Raw genomic sequence first — 27,931 nt, 5'->3', positions numbered from 1 at the left:
AAAGTATTACACTTTCTCAAATAAACTTCATTACTATTGCTTCGATTGGTAATTATGTTGGATGAGTCATACAATGGTCAACGTTAGCAGTTAGATTTCCACCCATTATTACTACGTATGACAATTTTAAAACTATAAGGACTAATTTTGAGTTAGTGTATATTTCAATGACTATTTTGAGTTGATGCTCAAACTTAAGGGACTATTGTAGAAAATATTTTTCTCAACTTTCTCTACACCGGAGAATGCACAATTAGACCACCAAATTCCGGGCTGTGTTCGCTGTGCGTCAATCGGAGATTGCACAATTAAATAGCGGGGGCCGTGTTCGCCGTCGAGTAGAGGTCTGGGTTACTGTGGTACTCTTTCGCCTGATTCTGTCATCCATTTTAATTGGTGAGATAGCCTCTTTAGGGTTGAGATGCAGATTGACTAATAATGGGTCTGAAAAATCTGAAGCAATTGACGCCTTTTATCAAAGAAGCATTTCAGCAAACATTACTCGTAGCCAAATTCCTCTGTGGTATTCATGTGGTCAACAGCTATATCTGCACCTTAGCTCTCGTACGATAGCTTAACCAGTAGTACTATACTGTTTTCTTAGTTTACTACTTCATGCTTTGGACCAATTGCACTGCAATTTTTAAATCTGTATTTTGTTTCATATATTTTGGGCAGACTCAAGGTCCAAGCATGCTTCCAACGTTTAGTCTGACTGGAGATCTTGTTTTGGCTGAAAGGCTATCAACTCGGTTTGAGAAAATGCAACGTGGAGATGTAGTGCTAGTGCGTAGCCCTGAGAACCCGAGAAAAATTGTGATCAAAAGAATCATGGGCATGGGTAGTGATACTGTTAGATATGTTGTGGATCATGCAAATAATGGAATAGAACATACTATTGTGGTAATTCAGAATTGATCAAATACCTTCATTTACAACTGATTTTCTCCTCTTTTGCAGTTGGTAAATGTTTGTAGTTTACTTTCAGGAGCTAATGTAGTTGGGTTTTTGCTGCCCTATTTTCTTTGCGCCGCTCCACTTTTGTTTCTTAGGTGAATATGCTTTGAATGTGAACAGGTACCAGATGGACATGTTTGGATTGAAGGGGATAACAAATTCAATACCAACGATTCGAGGAACTTTGGACCTGTACCTTATGGACTTGTACAGGGCAGAGTCTTTTGGCTTGTCAGTAATTCTTCTCTATTTTAATTTTTAGCTAATTTGCCAAACTGTTAGGACTTTATTATATTTTGGAAATATTTTTTGCTTAATTTCGTGGAACTGTTTTCGAAGGTATGTTTAACGCCATCATATTGCTGTCCTTATGCATGCCATTTGATGATTATGTTTAAGACAATTTTTAATTTTTTTAAGTTTGAATTGGTAAGTCAGATTTTTATCTTTGTATTGTTTGATAAGATTAAAAGAATAGCTAAGTCTCCTGTAGGACTTGCCAGAAGGAACACCTGCCATAGGAATCATGTCTAGCTTGTGCATAAGCAGCATTTTCAGGGGATTCTATTGTGCTAAATAGTGTGTGCGCTGATTTTATTGGTACTGTTTGGTACAATTTGGTTAGTTAGGGGCTTAAGGCTAAAATCTCTACATATATGCATAAGCACACCTAATCTTGTGAACGTGTTTAATACTTCAGGTTCTTGTAGACTAGTTGATACTTGTGAAATTCATCCAATATGTTTTATGTTTCTGACTTGAATTCATAAACCAACAGATATGTCGCTAGCTATTTCTGGAGAGTCATCTTCAATTAGTAAACTAGGAACGTTGTAAAACAAAATGTGTAACCTTTTTGATCTTTTTTCCGTATTTGAAGTACTTGTTTGTGCAGCATTCTATCTTTAATTTTGCTGCGTTGTAGAAATCTTAAAGTTCTGATGTTGTCATTAGGTATGGCCTCCTGAAAATTTTGGATCAGTAGGAAGAGAAGTACAGTAAATCAACCTTTCAAGGTATGCTTGTTTAGAATTTCATGCTTAATATGTTTTTGCTAATTAGGAGGTTGGATCATTTGTTATGAACTTGTGCCATTGCTTTGCAATGTTGTCCTCATTTCACTTTGATATTTGCCTTCATTTCGTCACTGATTTGATTCCTGTGTTCTATATTTTTTTCTCTTTATTTTTCCAAATTAGTCTTAGTGAACTATTTATGCTACTGTCAATTTTTTCAAGAACTTATGAGGGAGGAAGTTATGTGAACTTTATATGTGTTAAACTTCAAGTTCTCACTTAATGAGAGGTAGCAAAATGTTTAGGAATCAAATATTGTGTTTAGGTTTCTTCCTAGTGTTTTTCTTTCTAAAAGTTTTCTGTTTTCTCCCCTGGCTAATTCAAATTTCCTCCTAGTGGTTTTCCTTGTAGAAAATTTGCACATTTTCAGACTAAGCTTCTTGTTTGCTTCATGTTTTATCTAGCGTATTACGTCCAAATGCTAGTTGTATATTTTTGGTTGTGACTGGAAAAATGTGTGCTTGGTAATGTATGACAAGACTATGGCTCGTAATAATGTATCCTCTGCATAATATTCTGATTTTTGTCATGTTTAGTTCTATAAGAATAATATAATGCTGGCATGTGATGAATTTAAATGTAGAAACCTGATAGGTGAGAATTTATATAGCTGATCCCAACTTGTATGAGAAGGTATATATGTGTTGTTGCTTCCCACAACAATGACATATGATTTTGTTGGACCTTGTGATAAACCTGTTTTCCTTGTTGGTAGCTAAAACCGGTTAATGGACTTTACCTTGGCAGATTTGGAGTATGCTTGTAGAGTATTCTCTCACAAGCCTGGATTTTAAACAATTTACTGAAGATGGCAACTGGTGGGTTGCTTTACTACTTTGTTCGAGGTGGAAGACAGGACGCAAGAGCTGTTAAATATATTCGGTTAATGTATTTCTCTAGCTCCAAAGGGTGCACGGTTTTGCATAATTTGCTCTTGAAGTGCCACTGCTAATGCATTAGCTCGAAGGCTTCTTTTTCTATTTTACTTTGTCGTTGTTCTTCTTTCAAAAGAGTCGTTTGGACTAATGGGATTTGGCAGTCACTTCTCGTATAAACTTGAGCCTTTGTAGTCAGTGTTACCGCTGGGAAGTTACATGTACCTGGTCTCTAAGGTGCAGGCAAGCTTTGCCAAAACACAGCACTACATTTTAATTCTCATTTTTCTGATAGTTACATGTTCCTTTAAATAATACAGTAGTAAATTTTTTAATTTTAATTAACTGATGTATATATCCAAAAGCTAGGAGTTAAGCTAGTGGCAAATGGCACTGTGATCGTAAATTAGAATCACGCAGAACACCAAATTATAGGTAAGTCGCTTGAGATGAAAACAAAAAGCAGAGACTAAAAAATGGAAGAAAAGAAATGTTTCAAAAAAATCAACTGGAAAATTGTGATTTGTTCTTAGTATGGTAAAATGGATTTGTCCTTTTAAATGCTGACCAATGGCTAATTAATTTTCTAGAGCAAATTGAATTATATGGCAGACCATATATCATATAATGTAGGATAATCAGATGAAAAGCTTTGAAGGGCAAGAAAAATCTAAAACCTCATTATATCAACAAAAAAGAATCTGTAAAATTTAGAAAGTTCATTGCTATGTACAAGAATCCAAGTTATGCAGGCATGTGTACCCTGAGCAACCACCTTACTTAGTTGCAAGGGGTATTTTTTATCCGTTGAGTTGAGCTTTCTTCGATCACTCAACCACAACACCGACCACTCAACTGAGAAGTTCTTTCATTTTTAGTATTGTCAGTCCTTCACTCTAGCTGAAAATCACCAATCAATTTACAAATTCCATCACGGTGATCATATGGGGCTCGCCCTTGAGACCTGCATCCACAATGCTTAGAACACATTGGTACAAGTTTGTGAATCCATCTAGTGTAAGATAATGAAAAGAGTTCTTCATTGATTTTGCACTCTACTTTCACATTCTCTTTTGGGTTTTGATGTGAGGTTAAAAATAATGCTTGTATAAGTTGTCTTTCAACTGCTAAGCTGCAATTCTGGTGAGTTGGTGGATCTTAACGAAAAATTTAATGGACAGCTAAAATGATTTGTAGCCATAGCTTCACTTACCATGATTTCCCCATCCCTAGTGTAATGTGCCAGGAGATAAATAATTTATTTGCTTCGTCTTGAACTTTTTTCCATTTCATTTAATCAGTGATAGGCTTATAGCCCTTGTAAATGAACATGCATTTTCTACGTGTTCCCTACTCAAGATCATGATGCACACGACTAGAGACAAATCAACAAACAAGGTGTGCATTAGAGTTAAAAGAAGGCAAGAAACCTGATTTTGCACACTTGCAGCAGCTGTCCATCGCTGAGGCTGTACTGTCGCTGAACTGTCATTTATAAAAGCTATTGTCCTCGACTCCTGTTGACTGAAAGTGACAAGTGGAGGTGGTAGTTCTCTCATCACCCATAGCACAAATGCTGAAGGTATAGAAGAACCTGGAAAATATTTTGATCAGGTACAGAGTATTAGAAAGTTCCCCCTTTGTGAATAAAACTCTAATTCGTAGGAAAGAACTGCATTGTAAGATCAGCTGCCCCCAACAAAACATGTACAAGCTACTTGTATTCTTGGTTGAAGTAATTGGAGTCTCCATACCATAGCCCAATACAATGAAGATAGATGCAATTTCTTAAACTAAAGAACAACAACAACATAACCACTGTAATCTTACAAGTGGAGTCAGGGGGAAGAGCAGGAACTAAGTGGGAGGCAAGCAATATCTTGACGCACTATTACTAAATCCCCTCTCAGTCATGCCTCAAATTTTTAAAGAAATATCTGATATTTCACAATCCAGCTCTTATGTTAAGTCCTTACACTATAGCTCCCAACATCTGTTGAATGCATCCAGAGAGACATCTCATAACAACTCAAAATGTTTACGATATTAATGCACTTATATGACATCATCAGAGCAACCTCTGATTGTTAAATTGGTTGCTTCCACCATGTTGAGTTCAGCCCTCTTCATCTAATTAACTACAGTTGGTAGCTCTTAGGTATAAAAGGTGGGCTTCAGGAGCATCTCATAGCTTCTACAATTGGTAACAACAATTAGCAGGCAGAAAGCAGAAGTTCCCACTGAAGTATAGAAATTCAAATCAAGCTTTCAGTAAGGAAAAAGTTTTAAAGGGTACCTATAAAATAATACAAAACCATGAGAAGAGATGTACAAACACCATTTATCTTCTGTCCATGCCAGTTAAAAAGAAGCTGCATTAAAAGCATTATCTTTTAGAAACTTATGCAGTCAAAATAAAAGACGATCTCATGAGACAAGCAGAAGACATACGGGTATATCTGTGAATATGGCGACAGCGGCACTTGAAGTGAAACATAGAACAGAAACAACTGCCAAGCCTGCAACCTTCATTTGACAAACATATAATAAAAAATCGAACTTCACAGTAAAAAGATCTATCACAATCGCTTTGTCAAAAGAAAAAAAAAATCTATTACAATGTGTGACATGAGAGCTAAACTCTAACAAGGAAGAAAAAAAGAGAAAGAAAAGTGCACTTTATTCAAGCTCGGTTCGTAAAACTAGAACTGTAAAAGATCTCAGTATGACATGACATGACATGACACACAAGTTTTCTGCAGTCTGCAAATAACGATTCCAGCTGACATACAGAAAATGGTAGAGATGCACCGAGGAAAGATGAGTTAGTACCTTCCACATTTCTGATGAAGCCCTTTCAGATCTCACTTTGCTCATTTTCAAGAACAATACCAGTCCTGCATAGACGAGATAGTATGGTCAGAAAAGACAGTTTTTGAATAGAAAACCTTCACACAAAATAATTAGAACACAAAAGACCTATTTAAACAGCAAGTTCTTTACGACAACCGTTTCTAGAAATTTCGCACAGCTCGATGAGAAACAGATAATTGGTTGAACAATCAACTCATTCGATCGCGATATTAATGATGAGAAATTTGTCTTTCTGGGGAGACAGCAGATTCACCCCCTAAAACTATCAACCTGCATATCTTATTGTCTAAACTATTTCTGAAATCACTTCTCCACCCCCTTGACCCACATCTGGGGACACACACACACACAGAGGGAGAGAGAACTCTTGAACATTTGTAAATCACTCCTTATTGTTAAATAAAATAACTCAAATCTTTACATCAGCTGATTGTGTGAAGAAATGGTGGATCAAGATGTTAGTTATTACACAAGTACTGAAGTGCCCATGTAAAGATTTATGGTGCATAGTAGCAATAGATAAGATTATATTACTGAAAATGGCAAGACAACAATTTTCTGGGACGTGTGAACATTAATGTGGAACCGGGGATAAATAATACCAGTGTATGATATACTAACCATAGCATGCCAATGCCACTCCCAGCAAAAGAACTGCTAAGGCAAAGAGATCTACATACACCTGGATGAAACTGCACTTCATCAATTATCAAGAGGAAGGTGGGGAGAAGGTGGCAAAGAAAAAAATCACCATGAAACAGTCTAAATTTCTTTTCTCCCAACAATAATTTGAACACCAAAGACTAGTATAGTAAAGCAAATTAAAAAAACAATGCTAATTCATTTAAGCATGAAACGCGTTTTACAAGAACTACCCTTACTCACAGGAGAACACATCCTCACTTTCAAGTTTCAACGACATGCTCCTCCCAATAAATACTAAGAAATAGTTTGGGCTCCAAGTCAGAGGTATATACTTATTTGCGTAATAAAATCTAACTGCAGTTAAAAATGAATATGTGAGGCTCAAAGTAATCTATAAAGAGAACCAACAACTGCTAAATCAAATGGATTAAAGAAAGAATATGTGAAAACCAAAATCAAATAGATTGTGTTATAAAATCTGGTTGCAGCTAAAAATGAATATGTGAGGCTGGAAATAACCAACCACTGCTAAATCAAATAGGTTACAGAATATGCAAGAAAAACAAATAAATAGATACTGGTAATCAAAGAGCCTTGGTCCATACCCGAGCCACAACAGATGAATCAATAGGGTTCCTTCCCCTCCCAATCCATATTAGTACAGCAGCTACCAACATTAACAGAAAAACTAACAGGGTAACCTGGTCAAAAAGCAAATACATGAATTAAGAACCAAATTGGAAAAAGAGAAACACAGTGAGTTACAATGTGTCATTTTTTATGTAGAACATACACACAATGTCTTAAAAGTGGGGGCACAGCAGGGGGTTTGTAGAGTAGGGATTTTGCCACAACGCAGACATATGCCGCACAAAAATTTTGAAAGAATTTTAGAAAAAAATATTTTTTTCAAAAAAAGCCCACTAAAATGTGATATAATTCATAAGCACAAGATAAACAGAAATAATTAAGTACCCAAGTGATAATAAGATGTGTTTATTTTAATATAGTTTCACCACATACTAAATTATAGAACAAAAACACATCGTTTATAAGTTAGCAGTAACATGAATTTATACTCGAATACTAAGAAAAGATATTTGGAGTCACAAAAGGCAGATAACACAAAGCATAAATGTGGGACTAGCCCCACTTATTTGGTTGTTATCTCAAGAGACTTTTCGCCACATGGTTGGCCAGTTGCATTTAAAGCCTGTGAACTGAGCTGCTAAGTGAATCACAATTTTGCCTTTTAAACATTATATGCGCATATTCCATAAACTTTACCAGAACCACAACTTTTTGGCGGCTTCCCACTTTGACAGCACGAAAAGAGCAGCATCTTCGGCGACTATCAGCATTTGAATTTGGCTTGTTCTTCTCCAACAAAGCTTCTCGAGGGCTATATACATCATCTTCATCTTCTTCATCATTTGACTGATGACAAAGATCAACCCTAAATTCATTTACAGAAAAGGATTTTAGACTTCATCAATATTTAATTTCTACATGAAGATAGAGTTCATGGCTTGGACCCCTGCACATTTTCTTTTATTTCAGAGGTTCTTGTATAGTAATATTTTTGTAGATTCAAGTGCAAAAGGATATAAGACGCACGACAACTTTGGCCACCAAGGTTTTGGTCTAAAGGTGAGAACATAGTGTGTGATGTCATGATATGTGGGTCAGGCGCATGTCACGGGTATATATTCCACTGCAAATAAAGAACTGGTATGTAAGTGGAGAAGTTCATTATTTTCTCCTTCTTATACTTATCAGTACTATAATTCTTGTTGTATCGTTACCTTTTTCTTTAAGATTTAGAACTACTGTTATTTCTTTTACTTTGCTTATCTTTTCTATTTTGTTGTCGATATTTTTCTTTTCTTTGATAGTTGCATCATAGTTCTCCTACTCTTGTATTTTTCAAACCTGTTTTGTAAAACACTCTTTCCCATTTTTGAGCCGAGAGTCTATCGAAAACAACTTTACCCCACCATAAAGGTAAGGTAAGGTCTGCGTATACGGTATACCCCACCCTTCCCAGACCCCACTTGTGGGATCACACAGGGTTTGTTGTTGTTGTTGTTTAAGTGGAGAAAGTATAAAGGAGTGTGCCCATTATCAACCAAGCACTGAATGTTGCACCACTGATCGGATATTAAAAAAAAGAGATACATGACAAGTGACAACTTTGTTGGTGTAGAGCAGAAGTATCTATAATCTACAAACAGCACTAGGCTCAAGTAACCTATGTTGCTCAGACTCTTCATAAATGACAATGGGTGCATGTCGGATTCTCCAAAAGTAGTGGATTTTTGGAGAATCCGACACGGGTGTGGCATTGAAAGTGAAGTCACGCAACTTTAGCAAGTAACTGCTATTCACCAAAAGAGGATCATTATTTGGTGTCTCGCAAACTGCTGGTTTTGTCAGCTTACTGATTAAAGCAACAGGTACTGCTTCTCTGCCCCAAGATTATTTTCTGGAATGAAGATGACTGAGAAAAAATAGGAAGATCATGATACTGAATTTCCCTCATAAATTAGTTTCTTTTCCTCAAAATTAGAATTATAAAAAGAAGGTAAATCGTTAAATTCACAACAATAATTTTCACTCGTTAAAGGATATAGAAAACAGAAGGCGAACTTACCAGAAAGAAAGGAGAAGAAGAAATGCCGCAAGGAAAAGAATTTTGGGGAAAGCTGCAAAATAGTTTTCATAAGTCTTAGTTAAAATAGCCTCAGTTGAAAAAGAACGGCGGGTTTGCACATACCCATAACGACAAAGCCACAGGAGTGCGACCAGAAAATCCAACCATTACATGCGGCAACAATTGTCAAAATAAAATAAAGGAAATAACCTGCAGGAGAATTAAATTCATTATGAAATGCAACTAAATTCAAACAGATCACTTGCTGGACAGTAACTTACTTTATCATTATGAAATGCATAGAAAGCAAAAAATAAAAGATAAAGGTAAGGTATTAAAGATAATTGTATACACGAGCACAGGTGGTTTATCAAAGTTCCATGTCCAAATTAGCTTATACACTTTGTGCCCTTAATTTCTACCAAACGAGAAGCTAGATCTTCTACAATGACATACCTAGTGGGGTCTGGGAAGGTTGGGGTGTACACAGACCTTACCCCAACCTTGTAGAGAGGTTCCTGATAGACCCTCGGATCAAGAAAAACATTTTCGAAAACAGGTTTGGCATATACAAGAGTAAAAGCTATTGTAAAAATATTGTAGAAAAGAGTAGTACTGAAAACAAAAATAGTGAAGATAACCCAAGTAAAAGAAACAACACCAGTGATCTAATTGAAGAATATGATAATAATAGTAATGATACTTTAACACGTCATCTCAAACTCAATGAGGTAAATAACTGAGCTTGTTTACTTTGAAAACAAGATACTATAAAATCAGCCCAAAATCATAACCCACCCAGCCTGTTTAGATTCGGACAGATTAATAACCCACTTATTTTATTAAGCGGGCTCATTTTGACCCGCTTTGTTCAACTCATTTTAATACTGGGCTGAAACGCAGCCTGCATGTTAATATCTTACTTTGTTACAAAGAACAAAACAAATGAATTGTTACTATTAGGAATAGAAGTTAGAATGCAGTGCAGCAGAAACTTAAAGCAGCAAATTTGCATCTAAATTAGAAAACTGGCATGATCTTTGAACTTAATTTACATCGTCTTACCTCTAAATATCTCATCTAGTTGTGTATCTACCAACTCATTTGTCTGAGTTAGTTGTTTTTGTTCATAATTATGTTTTCTGGTGCTGGATACATATTTCTTTCTTCTATTTTTATAGATTGCACTAGATTAAAATCCTTCTTACTTCGTATCAGCACATTTTTCAGAAGAACCCACATTTTAATTACGTTTAATTAAAGCATAACATGTTGCTTTTCAACACTTCCACCATTGAGTCAAATGTTAGTGAGAAGCTACACAAGGAACAAATATCAAGAATATTTGCTAGTTCTCTATGTACAAAACTCCGTTACCCCATGAGTTCTGTACATAGAGAACTAGCAAATATTCTTGATATTTGTTCCTTGTGACTACGCTTTGATGTAGTATACATGTGGATATATAGAATTAACTTTACCTTTCTCAAAAAAAACTCAGTTACCCCATATGGATGAAAGGTTTGCAGGAAGCTTGTATTCCCATAAATGATAAAGAAAAGCGACATATTACTTAATCTTGCCCAACTTCATATTTTCCAAATTAATCTAAGTCATATCATTGCATTAACTCTTAAAATTGCTTATCATTTTGTGCTTCACATTATTTAATCTCTCCCATGTGCATTCAAAACAAAATATGCATCAACAATTGGCTTAAGAAACTCAATATTATGAGTAAGAGTGCAAATATTTTCTTTTGATAAGAGCTCCCGGGGAGATCTCAGGGAAAAATAATCCATAGATAGAATGATGATACAACAGAGAAAATAAGATGCTTACCCAAATTTGAAGATCCAATCATCAAGTGAAATACCTGCAATTTCATAGCGAAGTCCAGTAAGCATGATTTGTAATTAGCACATAAGTGAACAAGAAGGAAGCCTCATTGAATCTACTAAAGAATTTTTTTTAAGGCTAACCAGGACAAAAGGAAGAAGAATCATTGAAAAATCTTGATGACTGTCGCTTCATAGCAGTAAACTAAACTAATTAAGGCAATATATTTCCAAATTCTAATATATGTGTATATCCTCCAAGAGATGTAGTGCTACCTCAGAGTTGATGAAGTCTTTTATTTGTTATTACACGGAGCTAGTCTATGTAGATATTATCAAGTTTAGCCCAGTTTCGTTTCCAATTGGTATATCAAGCATGCGCCACTTCACAGTCAGGTATTAGAAGAACAAGGAGGTAAACTGACTCTCGTTTTTTGGTAGTGCCTTCAAATGAGTGGAAGAAGCGTCTTGTTGCACCATACTTGGATCATTTCATGCAGAACAAGACTCCTCGATATTCACTAATTTCAGCTATTCAAAGATGCATTTGTGTTCTTTTGAAGAAGTAACATCACCAGAATATTCAACCCAATCTGCACTACACATTGTACCACTTGGCTGGAAGTTAACATGGTAGAACGTAGCAGTGGCCAGCATTTACCGGTTAACTCCACAAGACGATCACTACTATGACCCTGACTGTTACAGAGCTCAATATCACCATTATCACACTCGTAAAACCTCCATGGTCAATCATCAATAGACTGATCTTGCACCAAGAACTGAGCATAGACACCCCTCATCTCTAACACCAAAGAATTTAGATGTGAGCATAAATGAACCACTAATACCATAATGGCCAAGTAATTAGGCTGGGTTTAATATCCTGAAGTTTGGATTTGTACTCATCAGAGGACTGAGAGGGGAAGAGAGATACATTAAGAGAGTACAACTAGATCACATGGAAAAAATTGGAGACTAACCTGGTATGAATACTAAAATTTTGAAAACCTACATGATGAACAGTAATTTAGGCAATGGTTATCAAAAAAGAAAATTTTAGGTAATAGTTATCAAGTTGTAGAAACGGAGGATAAGGATCGTTACTCATTACTATGGCAATAGTGAGAAAGAAGCAACTTAATACCACAACTGTAAAGGAATCTGAAGTATATTTTCGCTTCTGAAGACCACTGTTATGTCACCTGAATTATCTAATATTATTAAAAAGAGATGATAAGTCACCTGAACCGTAAATGCTAGGCACGCGTTTTGAACATTATAATACTAATGGTTTAGACAAGAGTATTTAGTTGAATATCATCAACATGGGTTCTGGGACTTTTCACATTCTCCTCTCTTCTACACTCTTAATAGGTAAACCGGCAACATAAGTGAGGAGCTTGGCTGGAAGGAAAACAGATGAGGGAAGTGTTCCTAATAAGTATGCAAAAATAAAATAAAATAATACCAAGTACCAACAGTAATAGAGCTCACATAACCAGTCATTTACTCAAACTATACTCCCTATACGCACACCTCCTCCACGATTTTATCCTTGTCACTTATGGTTAATGTAAAGATACAAATGATTACACACATGAACATGCATACCTAAGTCTTAGTTGCCGAAGAAAACTACTATTATTGTAATTGTGGTGTTTAGACCAGTTTGCGAGCACTTCGACTACCGCACACCAACACAAATACAGGGTAACTTTACCCTCTGAGGCTTAGGCAAATGGGAAGAACTCACTTAGGAGTCTTTGTCTCTTCTATGTTCCATGGTTTTCATCTTCATTGACAGTTAGGCCACACCCTCGGTGCAATTCCCAAAGAGAATTAACAACACCCAAATCACAGTAACTTTCGGTATCAAAGGGAAAGTCGGTCGCATATAAGCATCTAGCAACATGCTTCATTAGTATATTTGCTATTCATAATTGGAACTAGGCAAAAAGTGTCGGCAGCAAATTGGCCTGCTTTCACATTGTTCAATAATTACTTAAACCTTGGGAAAGTACTTTAATTTAAAGTAGGAGGGACAGAATGTTTTCATCCAGCTCAGATACCAATAAAATCAGCAAGAGAATCGAGGATGAAATACTTACTTTCTGACGAGTCCAGCCATTGTGTGTATTCCGAGAGTGAATTCTCATTAACTGGAAAAATAGATAAGCAAGTTTAGTTGCACAAAAATATGATGGCACAATCTATTTAACCAGAAATTATCACTACCACACTGGAAATGTGAGTGTCATTAACAGCACAAGAATATACTCTAATAGAGTTGCACCAATATTATGCAACCACGGAAGGCACGAGCAGCAACCTAAACAGAAGCACCAAACTGGTTTGCAGCCATTCGATTGCTTCAGTATCCCAAGGTTAGAATTGAGCTAGATTAAGGTTTCCTCTTTTTCAGTTAGTCACCCAGTTGGTGTCAAAAAGTACTCTGCTCGATTCATTCCTCATCTTCACAATGGTCCTAGATTGTAGTTGAATGCTGATAACTCATTGACAACATCAAACTCTCCCACAACCCCCACCCCCTGCCTCTCTGGTTTTCAATCTTAGCAACTAGTCATATTAAGCAAGCACCTAAATTAAACAGTGATCCTCCTTTATGCCGCCTAAGGAGCTAACAAAGTGTAAAAGCTGGTCAAAATTATTCAGAATATAATGGTTACTCCAGAAAAAAATGTTCCCAAGACATCCATACTTCAAAGCATGAATAGGAGAAGAGGCTCCTTGAGAAGCATATTCTGCTATTTCTTTCCAGCCATAGGCACCAAAAAATAAAATAAAAGCTGGAACAGTCTGTCAAAACTTTTTAATTGTTCCCTTACATTCTATTGTCCCCACTTATGTATGTGCTTTTATGCTATGACCATGAGGCATAACTCATTGAATGACAAAAGGACAGGAATATACTTCCATATATCGGCTGCAACTGAGCAATGCAAAAACAAGGCATATGTAACATCTTCTGCCGAGGGATGTGTCAAACACCTCCTTTAAGAGTTACCAAGCCGAAGAAACAATTTCTTTATTCAAGTGGGACAAATAATCAAGGGACTCTTAACGATTTCCATCTTGAACCAATCAAGATACATGAGGAGAAGACACTTATACTTGTAGAAGAAAACCAATCTAGCCCTCCCCTTGGACTAATTATAGAGTAGTTTGCTGGGAGGCAGTGTTTTTGAGAGCATGAAGCGCAAAAAAGCAACAAAAGCTCCCTTCACTCTCTTCATTGAAGTGAAGCACCATTTCAAAAATAAAATAAACCTCGCACATATGAGTAAAATAACTAAATCAAAAAAGACATCAACAGAAATAATATATAGAAGCAAATCTTTCAATTTTAAAACTAGAAAGTTGATAGCCAGAAATGCTTGATAGAACAAGCAAAATAAAAAACAAAACATAAATGGATGATGCCATTGAAAAAATTGATGGCTCTATTTTGCTCAGATGATACCATTTGAAATTGCTGTTAAGAGAACAAAAAATTAAAAAACAACTGTAATTCAAAAAAAGCTACTGAAAAAGAAGAGAATAAAATGAATATGAGAAGAAAATGGAAATAAAATAATTAAAATTAGACACAAGAAGTACACGCAACACATGAAAGAAAAAAAAAGAAGAAGACAACAAATAAACAAAATCCAAATAAATTAACATACTGAAGAAGAAAAAAAAGAGAAACAAATAAAGAATATAAAAGCTGAAGAAGACCGAAACAAGAGAAGAGAAAAAAAGAAAGCAGCAGCAAAAAAAACATAGCAGCATGGTAATAATAATAATAATAATAAGAAGAAGAAGAAGAAGAAGCAGCAACACAGCATAGCTGGAGCTTGAAGAAGAAGAACTGGAGAAAGTTGCAACCTAAGTCGCAGAAAGCTGCACCAAGCAGTGATGAAATATTTTGATACAGGTCTGCAATGTCTTTTTCTTCTTAAGAAGTAGACTTTTTAAAAAATAATTAGAAAAAGGGAATGCTTCCTCACTGCAGTTAACCATCATCCACCATGATCTTGGGATATGAAGTGGGGTACGTCAGTTAACCTTCAAAGATACCTGCAGCCATTTTTTGGAGTATCTGGAACGAAAGGAATAGAAGATGCTTTGATGGAATCAACTACCTACCAATCTTTAAAAGCTAACTGCCTCATGTTTTTGTATAGTTGGGTTTATTTATCCCCTCTAGATTGCCCTGATTTCTGAACCATGTCCGCTCCCTGATTCTCAATTAACAATGTAAAGGAGAGCTGACCTTTTGCTACTAAGCTTTTCTAACTATTATGCATCTACTTGATGCCTGCAATAGAACTAATTACTTCATCAAAAGAAAAAAAAAACCTTCAAAGAGGTCATGCCTAAAGGAGGAGGAGTAAGGAAGATATTTGGAGATTCGGTTTGCAGTTCAGGAAGCATTGACAACAACATGGATGGGAAAAAAAGATCCATACCCTGAGTTATGCTTACACCATATTAGCTTTCAATTAAAGGTTATCCCAACGTACCAAGTTTTTGCTTTAACTGCATTTGGATAGTGAACAAAAGGATCACAAAATTCTGTTAGAGTACCGGATATCTCAAAAGGAAAAGCAAGGTACTCTCCTGCCTTAAACAAGAGCCATTAGCTCTAAAAAATTGGCTACTTTCTGAATAGCTTTCAAACTATTCTTTGGAATGATATCTTGCACTCTCAATGAGAAAGAAGAGTTTTACACGTATCATCTCTGGTCCAAAATTGAAATATAAGATCTCTCTTCTTTTTTTTTTTTTACTACAAGGGAAACCCGCAGCTACTACCCTTTTGGGTGCGCACAGGGTAAAACCCCGCTCCTATGCAATAGCTCGCAAACCACATAGGAGAGGTAACCCGCACCAGGCGATCTCGACCCAGAAGGCATACCCCTTGCTTTCGCTGGCAAGGGGTTTCGAACTTGAGACCTCCAACATGGAAGTCCCAAGCTCAAACATATAAGATCTCTTTGTCATGAATAAAATTAGTACCCACAATCTTCTTGATTCTCCGAGAATCATTTAACAATATAATTTCAGATAAAATTGTTTTTTATTCCATTTTTAATCAAATAATATGCAAGCGTAGGACTAATATGGTATTTGATAAGCATTAACAGAAAAACAACACATGGTTGAATCCCAGTAGTCTGCTTCAAGAACAATCCCAATTTTAGCCCATTCTCAAGGACATCAAAAATCATGTTCACCTACACAAATGCAGAGCGGGTATACGAATACCAATGATTCAAAAGTTCCACATTTAGCTAGTATCTTAGATGGTATTGTAACAATGAAACTAACCATTTTCACCAAATGCAGCAAAATCTATTGAATGTGGAGATAATAATCATATACTTAATGCAATCTCCATGGGTAATCATATTGGCCATAAATGCCATAATACTGGTAAAGTCCCTCAAAACAGTGAAAATCACTTCTCGATAACTCCCTAAATGTTGCTGCAAGCCCTATATGACAAAACATATCACAATTTGGCCCAGAAAAACTGCATCCTACTCCTCCCAGAGAAGAGGAAGAGAAATCATAGTAAAAATCGCTATGCAAGTGATCTATGGCAAAGTCCCCGTGAAAAATAAGCTTTCTGCTTCAGAAAATCCATATTCAGAACAAGATTACATTTGGTCTCTTCGAATCGAATCTTTGCAACTTTAAATTACTAAATTCAGCAGAACTTGTCAAAGAGATACACTACTTATTATATTAAACTATGCATGACAATGGCAGAAAACTGTCTCAAGAAAATGCGTCTGTATAAACCCATGATAAATTAGAAAGCAAAAAACTTAACCCCATTGTGACAAATGAACTTACATTCCTTCGAATTCAAGCATATTAACGGAATTGACAACACAGAAACCAGAAACTAATAAGCCACAGGAAGAAAATTTAGCAAAAGGACTCAATTTTTCAATCAATATCACAAACCTAGCCGAAACAGCACCTTTCCATTGCCCATCACAAACAAGATTATCATTCAGAATCCATTAAAACCCTTCAAAAATCCCAATTGGAATGCATTCCCAAAATCCCAAATTGGGAACAAGAAACGAACACCCAACACAAAAAATTCCAATAATCAATACAGAATTTTTAGCAGAAACTCCACATATATAACAACACCCTCTGAAACAATGAAGAACAGGGGGGAGAGAAGAGTACCTGAGCAAAAGCAAGAACTGCAATAACGGCATCGACAGAAGCAAGACCCACATTCACTCCCATTAAAGCCTTAGGATAACAAGTCCCTTCTCTCCACTCAATCATGTTCTTCTCACTCTTTTTCTTTACCTTTTAAAAAACCATCCACTGCCTCAATCCTTCTTAGCCCTTTCCCCTCTAATACAGAGAAAAAAACGTGGACACACAATATGATGATAAGCTTATATATATATATATATATATATATATATATATATATATATATGTATATATGTATATATATGTACCCAAAACACTTACAACAAACAAGTCTTGAAGTAAGTAAAAAAGAAAATGAAATGGTATCCAAAACGATACTCTCCTAATTCCCCTTACTTTTTTTTCTCTTTATGCAGCCTCGATGGTATCTTTTTCTTTGAATTTGCTGCAGATCTGCCGCTGAATTCTTACCTCAAACACTCCCTTTATACCCCTTTTTCTCTCTCTCTCCCTCTGTAGACAAGAGTTGAGTTGGCCCTTTTGGGGACCGAGTACGAGTCCCTTTGTCTTGATGCCACGCTGGTGGCTTTCAACAATTCTTTCTTCTTTCATAGAAATACAAACCCGTAGTTTTACTCACCAGACATTTGAATATTTAGTTCTATATTAAAATTTTGATTAAATTTAAATTACGTATATTTTAGTAAAAGAGTTTAAATTTATAGCTTGTTTAATCATACAATATAATATTATGAGATAAAATTAAAGTTTTGTTTAGATAAGTCATACGAATTTTGTATATATATTTTCTCATAAACATAAGAATCTTATTAGTGTAAAACTATTAAAATGACATCAATTGTTTATTCAATATCCAATAAATAAAAATTTTAAGATCGCATAATAAATTATTGTAAAGTTATATGTTCTCCACGTAAGTAACTTGTTTCATCTAATTTTAACTGATTAAACTTTAATAGTAATACAATACAATAAACTAAATATAAATTGTAGTGTACTAGTTTTTCATATAATTCTCTCACGTAGTACGACAATCTCCTCGTGTTTAACTTGCATTTCTTGATCATATGACCGAGAAGATAAACCGACATTGTTACTTTGAGTCATTTGTTGTTCAATATCATTCGCAACTCTATTTTTCATGCTCATATATCATAAATGTTTTATCATTCCTTTGGTATTCCTGCAAATAATTATGTAACATTGCACATGGTATGTCGATTTTCACTTGTGCGTCAATATCATATGGTTTATGTCTTATTTCACTTGTGTGTAATTACACATTTCAGTGCATTAATTTCGTGTTAAAAACAAAACATATTGGAAATAGCGATTATCAAACATATATTACCAATCAAATCTTACTTTATCATTTATATTCACCAAATTGAAAGCAATAATAAATATTATGTTGGTGAAAATAAAAATTTTAAAAAGTAATGATGTGATTATTAATTTTATTACATATGAAATAAATGTTCACTAAATTTAGTGTGAGGTTGTTTTAACAAAATATAAATTTATGGATCAACTTTTGTATTCAAAAAATCTTAAACCATGATATGAAATTTCAATATCATGATTTTTGAAGAATATGATATTTCATGAGATGAAATTAGCGTAAAATTATGTCAAAATGTTGATTTCGTTTCACAATACCATATCATGCATGGCCAAAAGCCTACTTAATATCTATGAAAAGTGGAGAGTCTCATCACTCCAACACAATTCATGTCGGTCAAACATTGGACATATGTGTAAAAATTGAAATTATGTGGGACGCTCCAACACTAGAACACGTATTTGATTCAAGTGTGTTTGATTATAATTTTTGATAATATGATGAAAGTTTCGTCTGGTTTCAAGTAGTATATTTCGTGATTAAAGATGAAATGTGTTGTTCCACTCGTCTTCAAACACCTAGGAAGATTGAGAACAAAATAAGATGTCATTTGTTGTTGTTGGACTGACTCATGAAATATTTTGAATTTGGATTGAACATATGTGTACAAATTGAAATTTCGTGGGTCGCTCCAACACTAGAACACGTATTTTGTTCAAGTATGTTCGATTCTAATTAGGATTCTTGAAGGGGACTCAACTCTAAGGGTGTGTTTGGTACGAAAGAAAATGTTTGCATGAAAAATATTTTTCTAGAATATGTTTTTCTGGAAAACAAGTAAATTTTGGACTTATTTTCTCATGTTTGGTTGGTGAAGGAAAAATATTTTACGTATGTTTGATTTATGTATGAAATTATTTTTTGGGGGGTTGGGGGTGGGTGGGGGCTGGCCGGATGGGGGGTAGGATTTTAAAAATAAAAATTTGGAATTGAAAATATTTTTAAAAAGCAAAATTAATTTTTTGGGGAGGGGGTGGGGTTTGGGGGGCTGGCCGTGGTGGGTGGGTGGGGGTCGGGGATCGGGTGAAAAAATAAAATATTAAAATTGAAAATATTTTTTTAAAATTGATGTTTTTCGAAAAAAATGTAATTTGAAATTGGAGGAGAGTTTTGAAAAATGTTTTCCTTAATTTTTGAAGGGAAGTCATTTTCCTTAATTTTGAGGAAAATGAGTTGATTTGGAAAATATTTTCCAAAACTTTTGTCCCAATCAAACATGAAAAAATTGAAAAACAATATTTTCATTCATACCAAACACACTCTAAACCATAGTCCATCCTTATATAAAGACTACTACATTTCCTTAGAAAAACATATCGAATATTCTAATAGTCCATCCTTATATAAAGGCTATTATGTTTCCTTGAAAACACATCTCCAATATTCTAACACAAATTTATGCAAAATTCATTAAAGAGATCAAAATTTAAAAAAATCCACCACAAATTCATGAAATATTCATAAACAGATCAAAATTTTAAAAGTTTCACCACAAAAGAGATTAGAATCTAGAAACTTTCACCACAAATTCATTGAATATTCATTAAAGAGACCAAAATCATAAATATTCCACAAATTCACGAAATATTATTCATCAAGAGATCAAAATACCAATTAATATTTCAAATTCATGAAATATTCATAAAACAGATCAAATCTAAATTATCATAGTTCAAAAAATACACACTTATTAAGTTTAAATCATCGTAATTCCAAAATCTCCGAGGTGAATAATGTTAAAATTTTCATTTTTTTGTTAGTTACATGTTCTATTTAATAATACAGTTGGAAATTTTTTCATGTTAAATAACTGCAGCATATATCCAAAAGTTGGGAATTGAGTGTATATTGTTGTCAATTTGTGTTTGAAAAACAGAATTACTAATTCTGATAAAACTTTGCAGAAACACAAAGTAACTAATGTTTTCAGAATCAATACAAAAGATGAACAAAAATCAATTAATGAATAAATTAAAATCTGTAAAAACACGTACCAGAAAATTTTGAATAGGAAAAAGATCAAGTTCACTGAACTCACAATGTCCTCTTAAGGAAATTATTCCCCTCTAGTATCCGAGGTTTGATTTGGAACATGACCTCACAGGGTAAAATAATCTCAATCACCAAAGTATAGATACCAAAAGCCCTGGTGTCAGCGAACCAATCAACAGCAGGAAAGTACACTAAGAAAATTTTAGTACAGAAGAAGAAGAAGAAACTCAGAAAATTAGTAAGGTAATATTCTGAAGAATGGGTGGTATTTATAGGCAAGAAGAACAGGTTCCAAAAGGTTGCAACCCTTTTAGAATTCACACGACCATTAATGAAAGTTTGCAACCTTTCAAATGGTGCTGACTGTCCTGAAAGTTGCGACTTTTCAGAACAGTCATAGCGGGAAATTGAAATAAAACGGAAAAGTTGAAATAAAACGGGTAGCGCATGGATCCCAATCGGATCAGATAATAAGATCAAACGTTTCAGTTAATTTTCAACTAAATAACTGAAAATGTTTCTGTTATCAACTAATTAATTGAAAAAAATACTTTTTCGCCATTTAATTAATTAAATAAATAAATAAAACAAACTTTATCCAAAAAATAATCTCTCGATCGATCATTTGCCGAAGCCGAAGTCGAGACGAGCGAGTGACGACGACAGCGCGAGGGGATCCCTCTTTCCAACCCTTTTAACAATTAATAAGAGTGTTTCTGTATTTAAACTCTCCTATTTTTCTTTCCACTAACGATGAGGGACAAATGTCTTTTCATTAAAGCATAAGAAGACTTTTCAAGTTCCCAACTCTTCAAGTTCTCTACTTTTCAAATTCCTCTCTTTCCCTCAATTTCTCATCAACTCTTTCCCTCTATTTCCCGTCAATTCTTGCTACATACCCAACAATCCCCCACATTGATGGGAAATGATTATAACATAGGAATGCACGGACAATTGTGTACTTTACAGACAAGGATTAATTGCATCTGGATAAGTAGGTTTCCCCTTGGACTTTCCGTGGTGAACATATGTTGGATATAATCGGTCAATCGGTAGATGTGATATCTTTAAATTGTCGAGCTTTGGTATACCTAGACAACCATATTTCACACAATTAACTCTTTACTGTTTATGGTTGTTACAGTTGTGTTTGTTACAGCCATGAACACCTTCTGGTTTCATGAGTATACAGAGAATAGGCTTTTGACATAAAATTCTCTTTGAAGCGGCTTCCACTTCACACTCACATAAGTGATTTCTAACCGTGTCATCTCGTAGATATACTATTTGGTCAAATTTATCAAACTTAGCGAATCATTAAAAACTTTAAGCTTTATTACCTCATTAACAAGCCTTAAAGTCTTAACCTTGTTCTTAAACATTGTCTTCATCATGAGAATGGATTGAGTTAATTGACAATGTTGAACCGTCAGCCACAACTTTATTTTTTTCCTTGAATCTAGCTCTTGGAACTCCAGTCTGCTAAATAGAGTTACCGTCGTACTGACTTGTCCTAAGCCGTAAACCCATTCCCTTAGATGATCTTTCAACTGCCTCTCTCACTAGGCCTTTTTTTAGTGGATCTGACACATTATCGCTTGACTTTACATAGTTAATTGTGATAATTTCACTAGAGAGCATTTATCTTACGGTGTTATGTCTCTGTCATATATAACGAGACCTTCCGTTGTACATAACGTTCCCTCCCCTACCTATTGTTGCTTGACTATCGCAATGTATGCAAATAGGTCCAACATGTTTGGGCCAGAATGAAATATTCTCTAGGAAATTTTGGAGCCATTCAGCTTCTTCACTAACCTTATCCAAAGCAATGAATTTAGATTCCAGTGGAGCGAGCAATACATGTCTGTTTGGACGATTTCCAAAAGACTGCTTCTCCACCAAGTATGACGCATAACTACTCGTGAATTTTACATCATTTGACCCGGTGATTCAGTTTGCATCACTATATCCTTCAATCACACCAGGATATTTATTATAATGCAAAACATAATGTTGTATATATTTTAGATAACCTAACAAACGTTTCATTGTCATCCAGTGAGTTTGATTCGGATTACTAGTGTACCGACTCAGTTTACTAATAGCACATGCTATATCTGGTCGCGTACAATTCATAATATATATCAAACTTCCCAACACTCTCAAATATTCCAATTAAGAGTCACTTTGACCTTCATTCTTTTTAAATGTACAGCTTAAATCAATTGGAGTTTTGATAACTTTGAAATTCAAGTACTTGAACTTATCCAATACTTTTTCAATATAATGAGATTGAGATAATGCTAGTCTCTGGGGAGTTTTGATAATCCTGACCCCGACCAAATCAGCAACTCCTAAGTCCTTTATATCGAACTTGTTGGACAGCATGTGCTTGTAGCATTTATATCGTCAATGTCTTTACTCATTATTAACATGTCATCAACATACAAACAAACAATGACTTCATGATTCATAACATTTTTAATGTAAACACATTTATCACATTCGTGAATCTTGTATCCATTTGTCAACGTTGTTTGGTCAAATTTAACATGACATTAGTTGGGTGCTTGCTTGAGTCCATAAAGTGAATTCACAAGTATGCATACTTTCTTTTCTTTACCAGAAACTATAAACCCTTCAGGTTGTTCTATGTAAATTTCTTCCTCCAACTCTCCATTTAAGAAGGTTGTATTTACATTCATTTGGTAAATTTTAAGATCATGCACTGCTGCTAGTGCTATTAACATCCTAACTGATGTTATCCTTGTTACTAGAGAGTATGTGTCAAAAAAGTCCAGACCTTCCTATTGTCTATACCCTTTGACAATCAGTCTAGCATTGTATTTGTCAATAGTCCCATCAGGTTTCATTTTCTTTTAAAGATCCACTTTGATCCTAAAGGTTTATTTCCTGGAGGAAGATCAGCGAATTTCCAAGTGTGATTGCTTAAAATTGATTCGATCTCACTATTGACTGCTTCTTTTCAATAAGTTGACTCAGACGAAGACATAGCTGCTTTAAATATTTGAGGCTCATTTTCAAGCAATAGTGCTACAAAATTTGGTCCGAAAGAAGCAGGTTTTCGTTGGTGAGTACTACGCCTAGGTTCCTCATTAGTTAGAATATTTTTCATTGATTCTTCTCGTGGTCGTTCAAGTCTTTCACTTGTCGACTCACATTCAATTTTATATGGATAAATGTTTTCAAAAAAACTCTGCATTATCTGACTCAATTATCATATTAACATGAATCTTGGGATTATCAGATTTGTGAATCAAAAACCGACAATTCTTACTGTTCACAACATATCCAATAAATACATAGTCTACTATTTTAGGTTCAATTTTAACCCTTTTTGGTAAAGGAACCTCTACTTTGGCTAAACATTCCCACACTTTGAAATATTTCAAGTTGAGTTTCCTTCCTTTCCACAAATCATATGAAATTGATTGTGTTTTTCAATGAGGTATCCTATTGAGTATCTTATTAGTTGTAAGGATGGCTACCTCCCAAAGGTTTCGTGGTGAACCAGAATTTATTATCAATGCATTCATCATTTCCTTTAATGTTCTGTTCTCCTGTTCCGCCAAACCATTTGACTGAGGTGTATAAGGTGCAATAGTTTGTTGAATAATACCATATTCCAAACATATCTCTGCAAAAGGAGTTTCATATTCTCCACCCCTATCACTCCGAATCATTTTTATCTTTAGATTCAATTGGTTCTCCACTTCATTTTTGTATTGCTCAAATGCATCAATTGCTTCATTCTAACTATTAAGCAAATATACATAACAAAATCGAGAGCAGTCGTCAATAAAAGTTATAAAATACTTTTTCCCACCACGAGATGGTGTTGACTTCATATCGCATATATCTGTGTGAATTAAGTCTAAAGTTTTGGAATTCCTTTAAACAGACTTATTAAGATGTTTAACAACTACTTTCCACACAAATTTCGCATTTTGATTTATTGCATTTAAAATCAGGCAATATTTCTAGAGTAACCAATTTTCGCAAGGCTTTGTAATTTACATTTCTCAAACGTGCATGCCAAAATTAATTTGAACTCCAATAAGTAAACAGAAGCAGAATTTTTATTTATACTGTCAACAACCATTACATTTAGTTTGAAAAGATCCTCATTGAAGTAGCCCTTTCCTATAAATATTTCATTCTTACTTATTTACAACTTTATCATTAACTAGGACTAGTGCAGCAGAAACTAAAGTCTTCCTAATATTAGGGATATGCAGAACATTATTCAAAGTAAACACCTTGTTGGATGTCATTTTCAACATTATTAAGAAAATTATTTTATTATATATTAATATGTGTTTCTGGTGGAGAGAAAAATCTTCGTGATTTTTTACTCTTTCAAGTCTGCAATTATAAGTTATTGCTTACTAAGACTGTATCACTTTTTGTTTATCAAAAATGACAAATAACGGTGTTACAGTGGCTGTTGCTGCACCAATTCGAACTGTTGTACCACAAGCAGAACAACCGGGTAAATTCACTGGTGCGAATTTTAAAAGATGGCAGCAACGAATATATTTCTGGCTTACCACTTTTGGTTTGCAGAAATTTACAAGTAAAGAAACTCCAGTGCCTGCTGATGATATGCTGGACAGAGAAAAATTCATTATTATTGAAGCACGGAAAGAGGCAGACTTCCTTGCCAATCTGTGTTTGAAAAAACAGAATTACTAATTCTGATAAAACTTTGCAGAAACACGAAGTAACTAAAGTTTTCAGAATCAATACAACAGATGAACAGAAATCAATTAATGAATAAATTAAAATCTGTAAAAACACGTACCAGAACATTTTGAATAGGAAAAAGATCAAGTCCACTGAACTCACAGTGTCCTCTTAAGGAAATTATTCTCCTCTAGTATTCGAGATTTGATTTGGAATATGACCTCACAGGGTAAAATGATCTCAATCACTAGAGTATAGATACCAAAAACACTGGTGTCAGCGAACCAATCAACAACAGGAAAGTACACTAAGAAAATTTTAGTGCAGAAGAAGAAGAAGAAACTCAGAAAATTAGTAAGGTAATATTCTGAAGAATGAGTGGTATTTATAGGCAAGAACAACAGGTTCCAAAAGGTTGCAACCCTTTCAGAATTCACACGACCATTAATGAAAGTTTGCAACCTTTCAAATGGTGCTGACTGTTCCTGAAAGTTGCAACCTTTTAGAAAAGTCATGGCGGGAAATTTAAATAAAACGAAAAAGTTGAAATAAAACGGGTCGCGCGTGGATCCCAGTCAGATCGCATAATAAGATGAAATGTTTCAGTTAATTTTCAACTAAATAACTGAAAGTGTTTCTGTTATCAACTAATTAACTGAAAATACTTTTTGGTCATTTAATTAATTAAATAAATAAATAAAACAAACTTTATCCAAACAATAATCTCTCGATCATTTGCCGAAATTGAGACGAGGGGGTCCCTCTTTCCAATCCTTTTAATAATTAATAGGAGTGTTTCTATATTTAAACTTTCCTATTTTTCTTTCCACCACGATGAGGGACAAATACATTTTCATTAAAGTATAAGAGGACTTTTCAAGTTCCAACTCTTCAAATTCTCAACTTTTCAAATTCCTCTCTTTCCCATCAACCCTTTCTCTCTCTTTTCCATCAATTCTTGCTATATACCCAAAACATACATCATATTGTACTATTCAGCTCGTGTCGTTTCGACGCTTGCAAATAAAAGACAAATTATGGGTCTTCCTAATGCTGATTGTAAATAAATTGTTTATTTTTATACTACTAATTTTTGAGTTATCCAAAATGCAGAATTTACTCTACCAATTACTCAATTCATGCACTTAAAAAAAATAAATAACGGTAATATTACAACATCATCAAAGGACTATAATCGTAAATAGAATCACATAACACCAAATTATAGGTAAGTCACTTGAGATTAAAAAAAAAAAAGAAATAAATAAAATTCTACAATACTCAGAGAAATTTAAACAAGGGACGAAAAAAATGTTTCAAAAAGAGTTGGTAAAATCGACCGATGTTGAAGAATCGACGATCGAAATGCCACTAGAATCCAGGGCTAGTTAGTTCTTCCGAAATAAATTAGTTCTTAGTAGGGTAATATGAATATTGTCCTTTTAAATGCTGACTAATGCTAATTATTCTCTAGCGCACAAATTGCATTATATCCCATTTTTGGAAAAAAATTTAGATATATTTCAACTATCGTAAATAATATGCATATATTATTCGTTATATTTTTGATATATCAATGTCCTCGTCCAAATTTTAGCGTGTATATATCCTTTGTACTAACAGTGGTACATGTGTCTAAATTAATTTTTTTGTCAAAAATAAAAAGACCCACCTAACTTAATTTTAAAAACCCACCCAAATACACAACATGCACCCCAAAAATAGAACTCAAAATCAACCAAATCAATTCACTCCCCAAACCTAGTTTCTTCTCTGATGTTTGTCGAATTAGATTATCTTCTCATATGTTTGTCGAATTAGGTTAACTTGATGTATTTGATATATGTGTTACTCGATTGCAAGAATTCAAAATAAACTCGAAGCACTATTTTAGAATTTCTCGAGAAAACAGCTCACAATGAAAGAAGAAGAAGAATAGAATGAGAGATATTAGAAAGAGAAAGAGAAGTCTGTATATTTCAAACCTCTTGTACAATGAGTTGATTACAAGTTATATAGTGATTGAATTGAACTAACTTGAACTTTTAAGCTAAAAACAGAATCTAACCAACTGTGTCACTGTAGTTAACTAACATATGGAATTGTAACATCAATATGGTATCTTATTTAAAACTCTTAAAAATAAGTTCTATCTTGGATATGTTAAGAAGGAGCCTATTTGCATATGCAACTTATGTCTTCATGGAATTATAATTAAAATATCATGACAACACTTTAAAATCAAAGCTTGTTTGCGCCTCTGTTCTAACTGGTAAAGTTGACTCAGAATTTTGAGGAAAAGAGACGCTCAATTGTCTAGCGAAAATCTAAAATTTAGTTGTCTATGATATTTCTTCACTCCAAGTAAAAGCATTTGTTACCAAATATCGTTTTGCTATTTTCTGCTGAAAGATTTCTATTTCATTTGAATTTATTCTCTATTACACTAAAGATTAGAGAAGATGGAGAAGAAATTAGGGTTTTGACAGTGAATTGATATGGGGTTTTTGGGTGAGTTTTTTAATTAATTCGGGTGGATCTTTTAACTTTTGGTAGAAATTAATAAATTTCGAATCAATAGATAAAATTTAGACACATGTACCACCGTAAGTATGAAGAGTATATACATGCTAAAATTTAGATATAAGGACATTGATGTACCAAAATTATAAAGAAGGTATAAACATACCATT

At 34.4% G+C, this 27,931-nt stretch overlaps 2 protein-coding genes across 6 annotated transcripts; one reads left to right on the top strand and one right to left on the bottom strand.

Annotated features, from left to right (window-relative positions):
* Window positions 1-59: 59 nt before the first annotated feature.
* LOC101266477 (mitochondrial ATP-independent inner membrane protease subunit 1a) lies at window positions 60-3,202 on the top strand. The gene is made up of 5 exons (XM_004233054.4): window positions 60-564; window positions 679-903; window positions 1,078-1,188; window positions 1,912-1,973; window positions 2,781-3,202. Exons 1-4 carry the CDS (start codon window positions 439-441, stop codon window positions 1,957-1,959), a joined length of 510 nt encoding a protein of 169 aa, XP_004233102.1. The 5' UTR covers window positions 60-438; the 3' UTR covers window positions 1,960-1,973; window positions 2,781-3,202.
* Window positions 3,203-3,559: 357 nt separating this feature from the next.
* Window positions 3,560-17,719, bottom strand: LOC101266786 (tobamovirus multiplication protein 1). 5 transcript variants are annotated; one of them, XM_069294459.1, is made up of 14 exons: window positions 17,510-17,719; window positions 17,135-17,311; window positions 13,030-13,080; window positions 10,923-10,956; window positions 9,204-9,290; window positions 9,081-9,132; window positions 7,715-7,883; window positions 7,033-7,128; window positions 6,404-6,464; window positions 5,741-5,805; window positions 5,360-5,434; window positions 5,205-5,280; window positions 4,339-4,502; window positions 3,560-3,872 (listed from the first exon to the last, which is right to left on the bottom strand). In XM_069294459.1, exons 2-14 carry the CDS (start codon window positions 17,237-17,239, stop codon window positions 3,849-3,851), a joined length of 1,059 nt encoding a protein of 352 aa, XP_069150560.1. In that variant the 5' UTR covers window positions 17,240-17,311; window positions 17,510-17,719; the 3' UTR covers window positions 3,560-3,848. The 5 variants fall into 5 exon arrangements, with proteins under 5 accessions (XP_069150560.1, XP_019067806.1, XP_069150562.1 ...); XM_019212261.3 differs by having other exon boundaries at window positions 3,560-3,886; window positions 17,510-17,668; XM_069294461.1 differs by lacking the exon at window positions 9,204-9,290 and having other exon boundaries at window positions 17,510-17,571.
* Between the last annotated feature and the right edge of the window lie 10,212 nt (window positions 17,720-27,931).

The sequence above is a fragment of the Solanum lycopersicum genome, chromosome 2, assembly GCF_036512215.1.
Source record: "Solanum lycopersicum chromosome 2, SLM_r2.1".
NCBI classification, from domain to species: domain Eukaryota; kingdom Viridiplantae; phylum Streptophyta; class Magnoliopsida; order Solanales; family Solanaceae; genus Solanum; species Solanum lycopersicum.
This window is presented reverse-complemented; position numbering and strand designations above follow the sequence as displayed.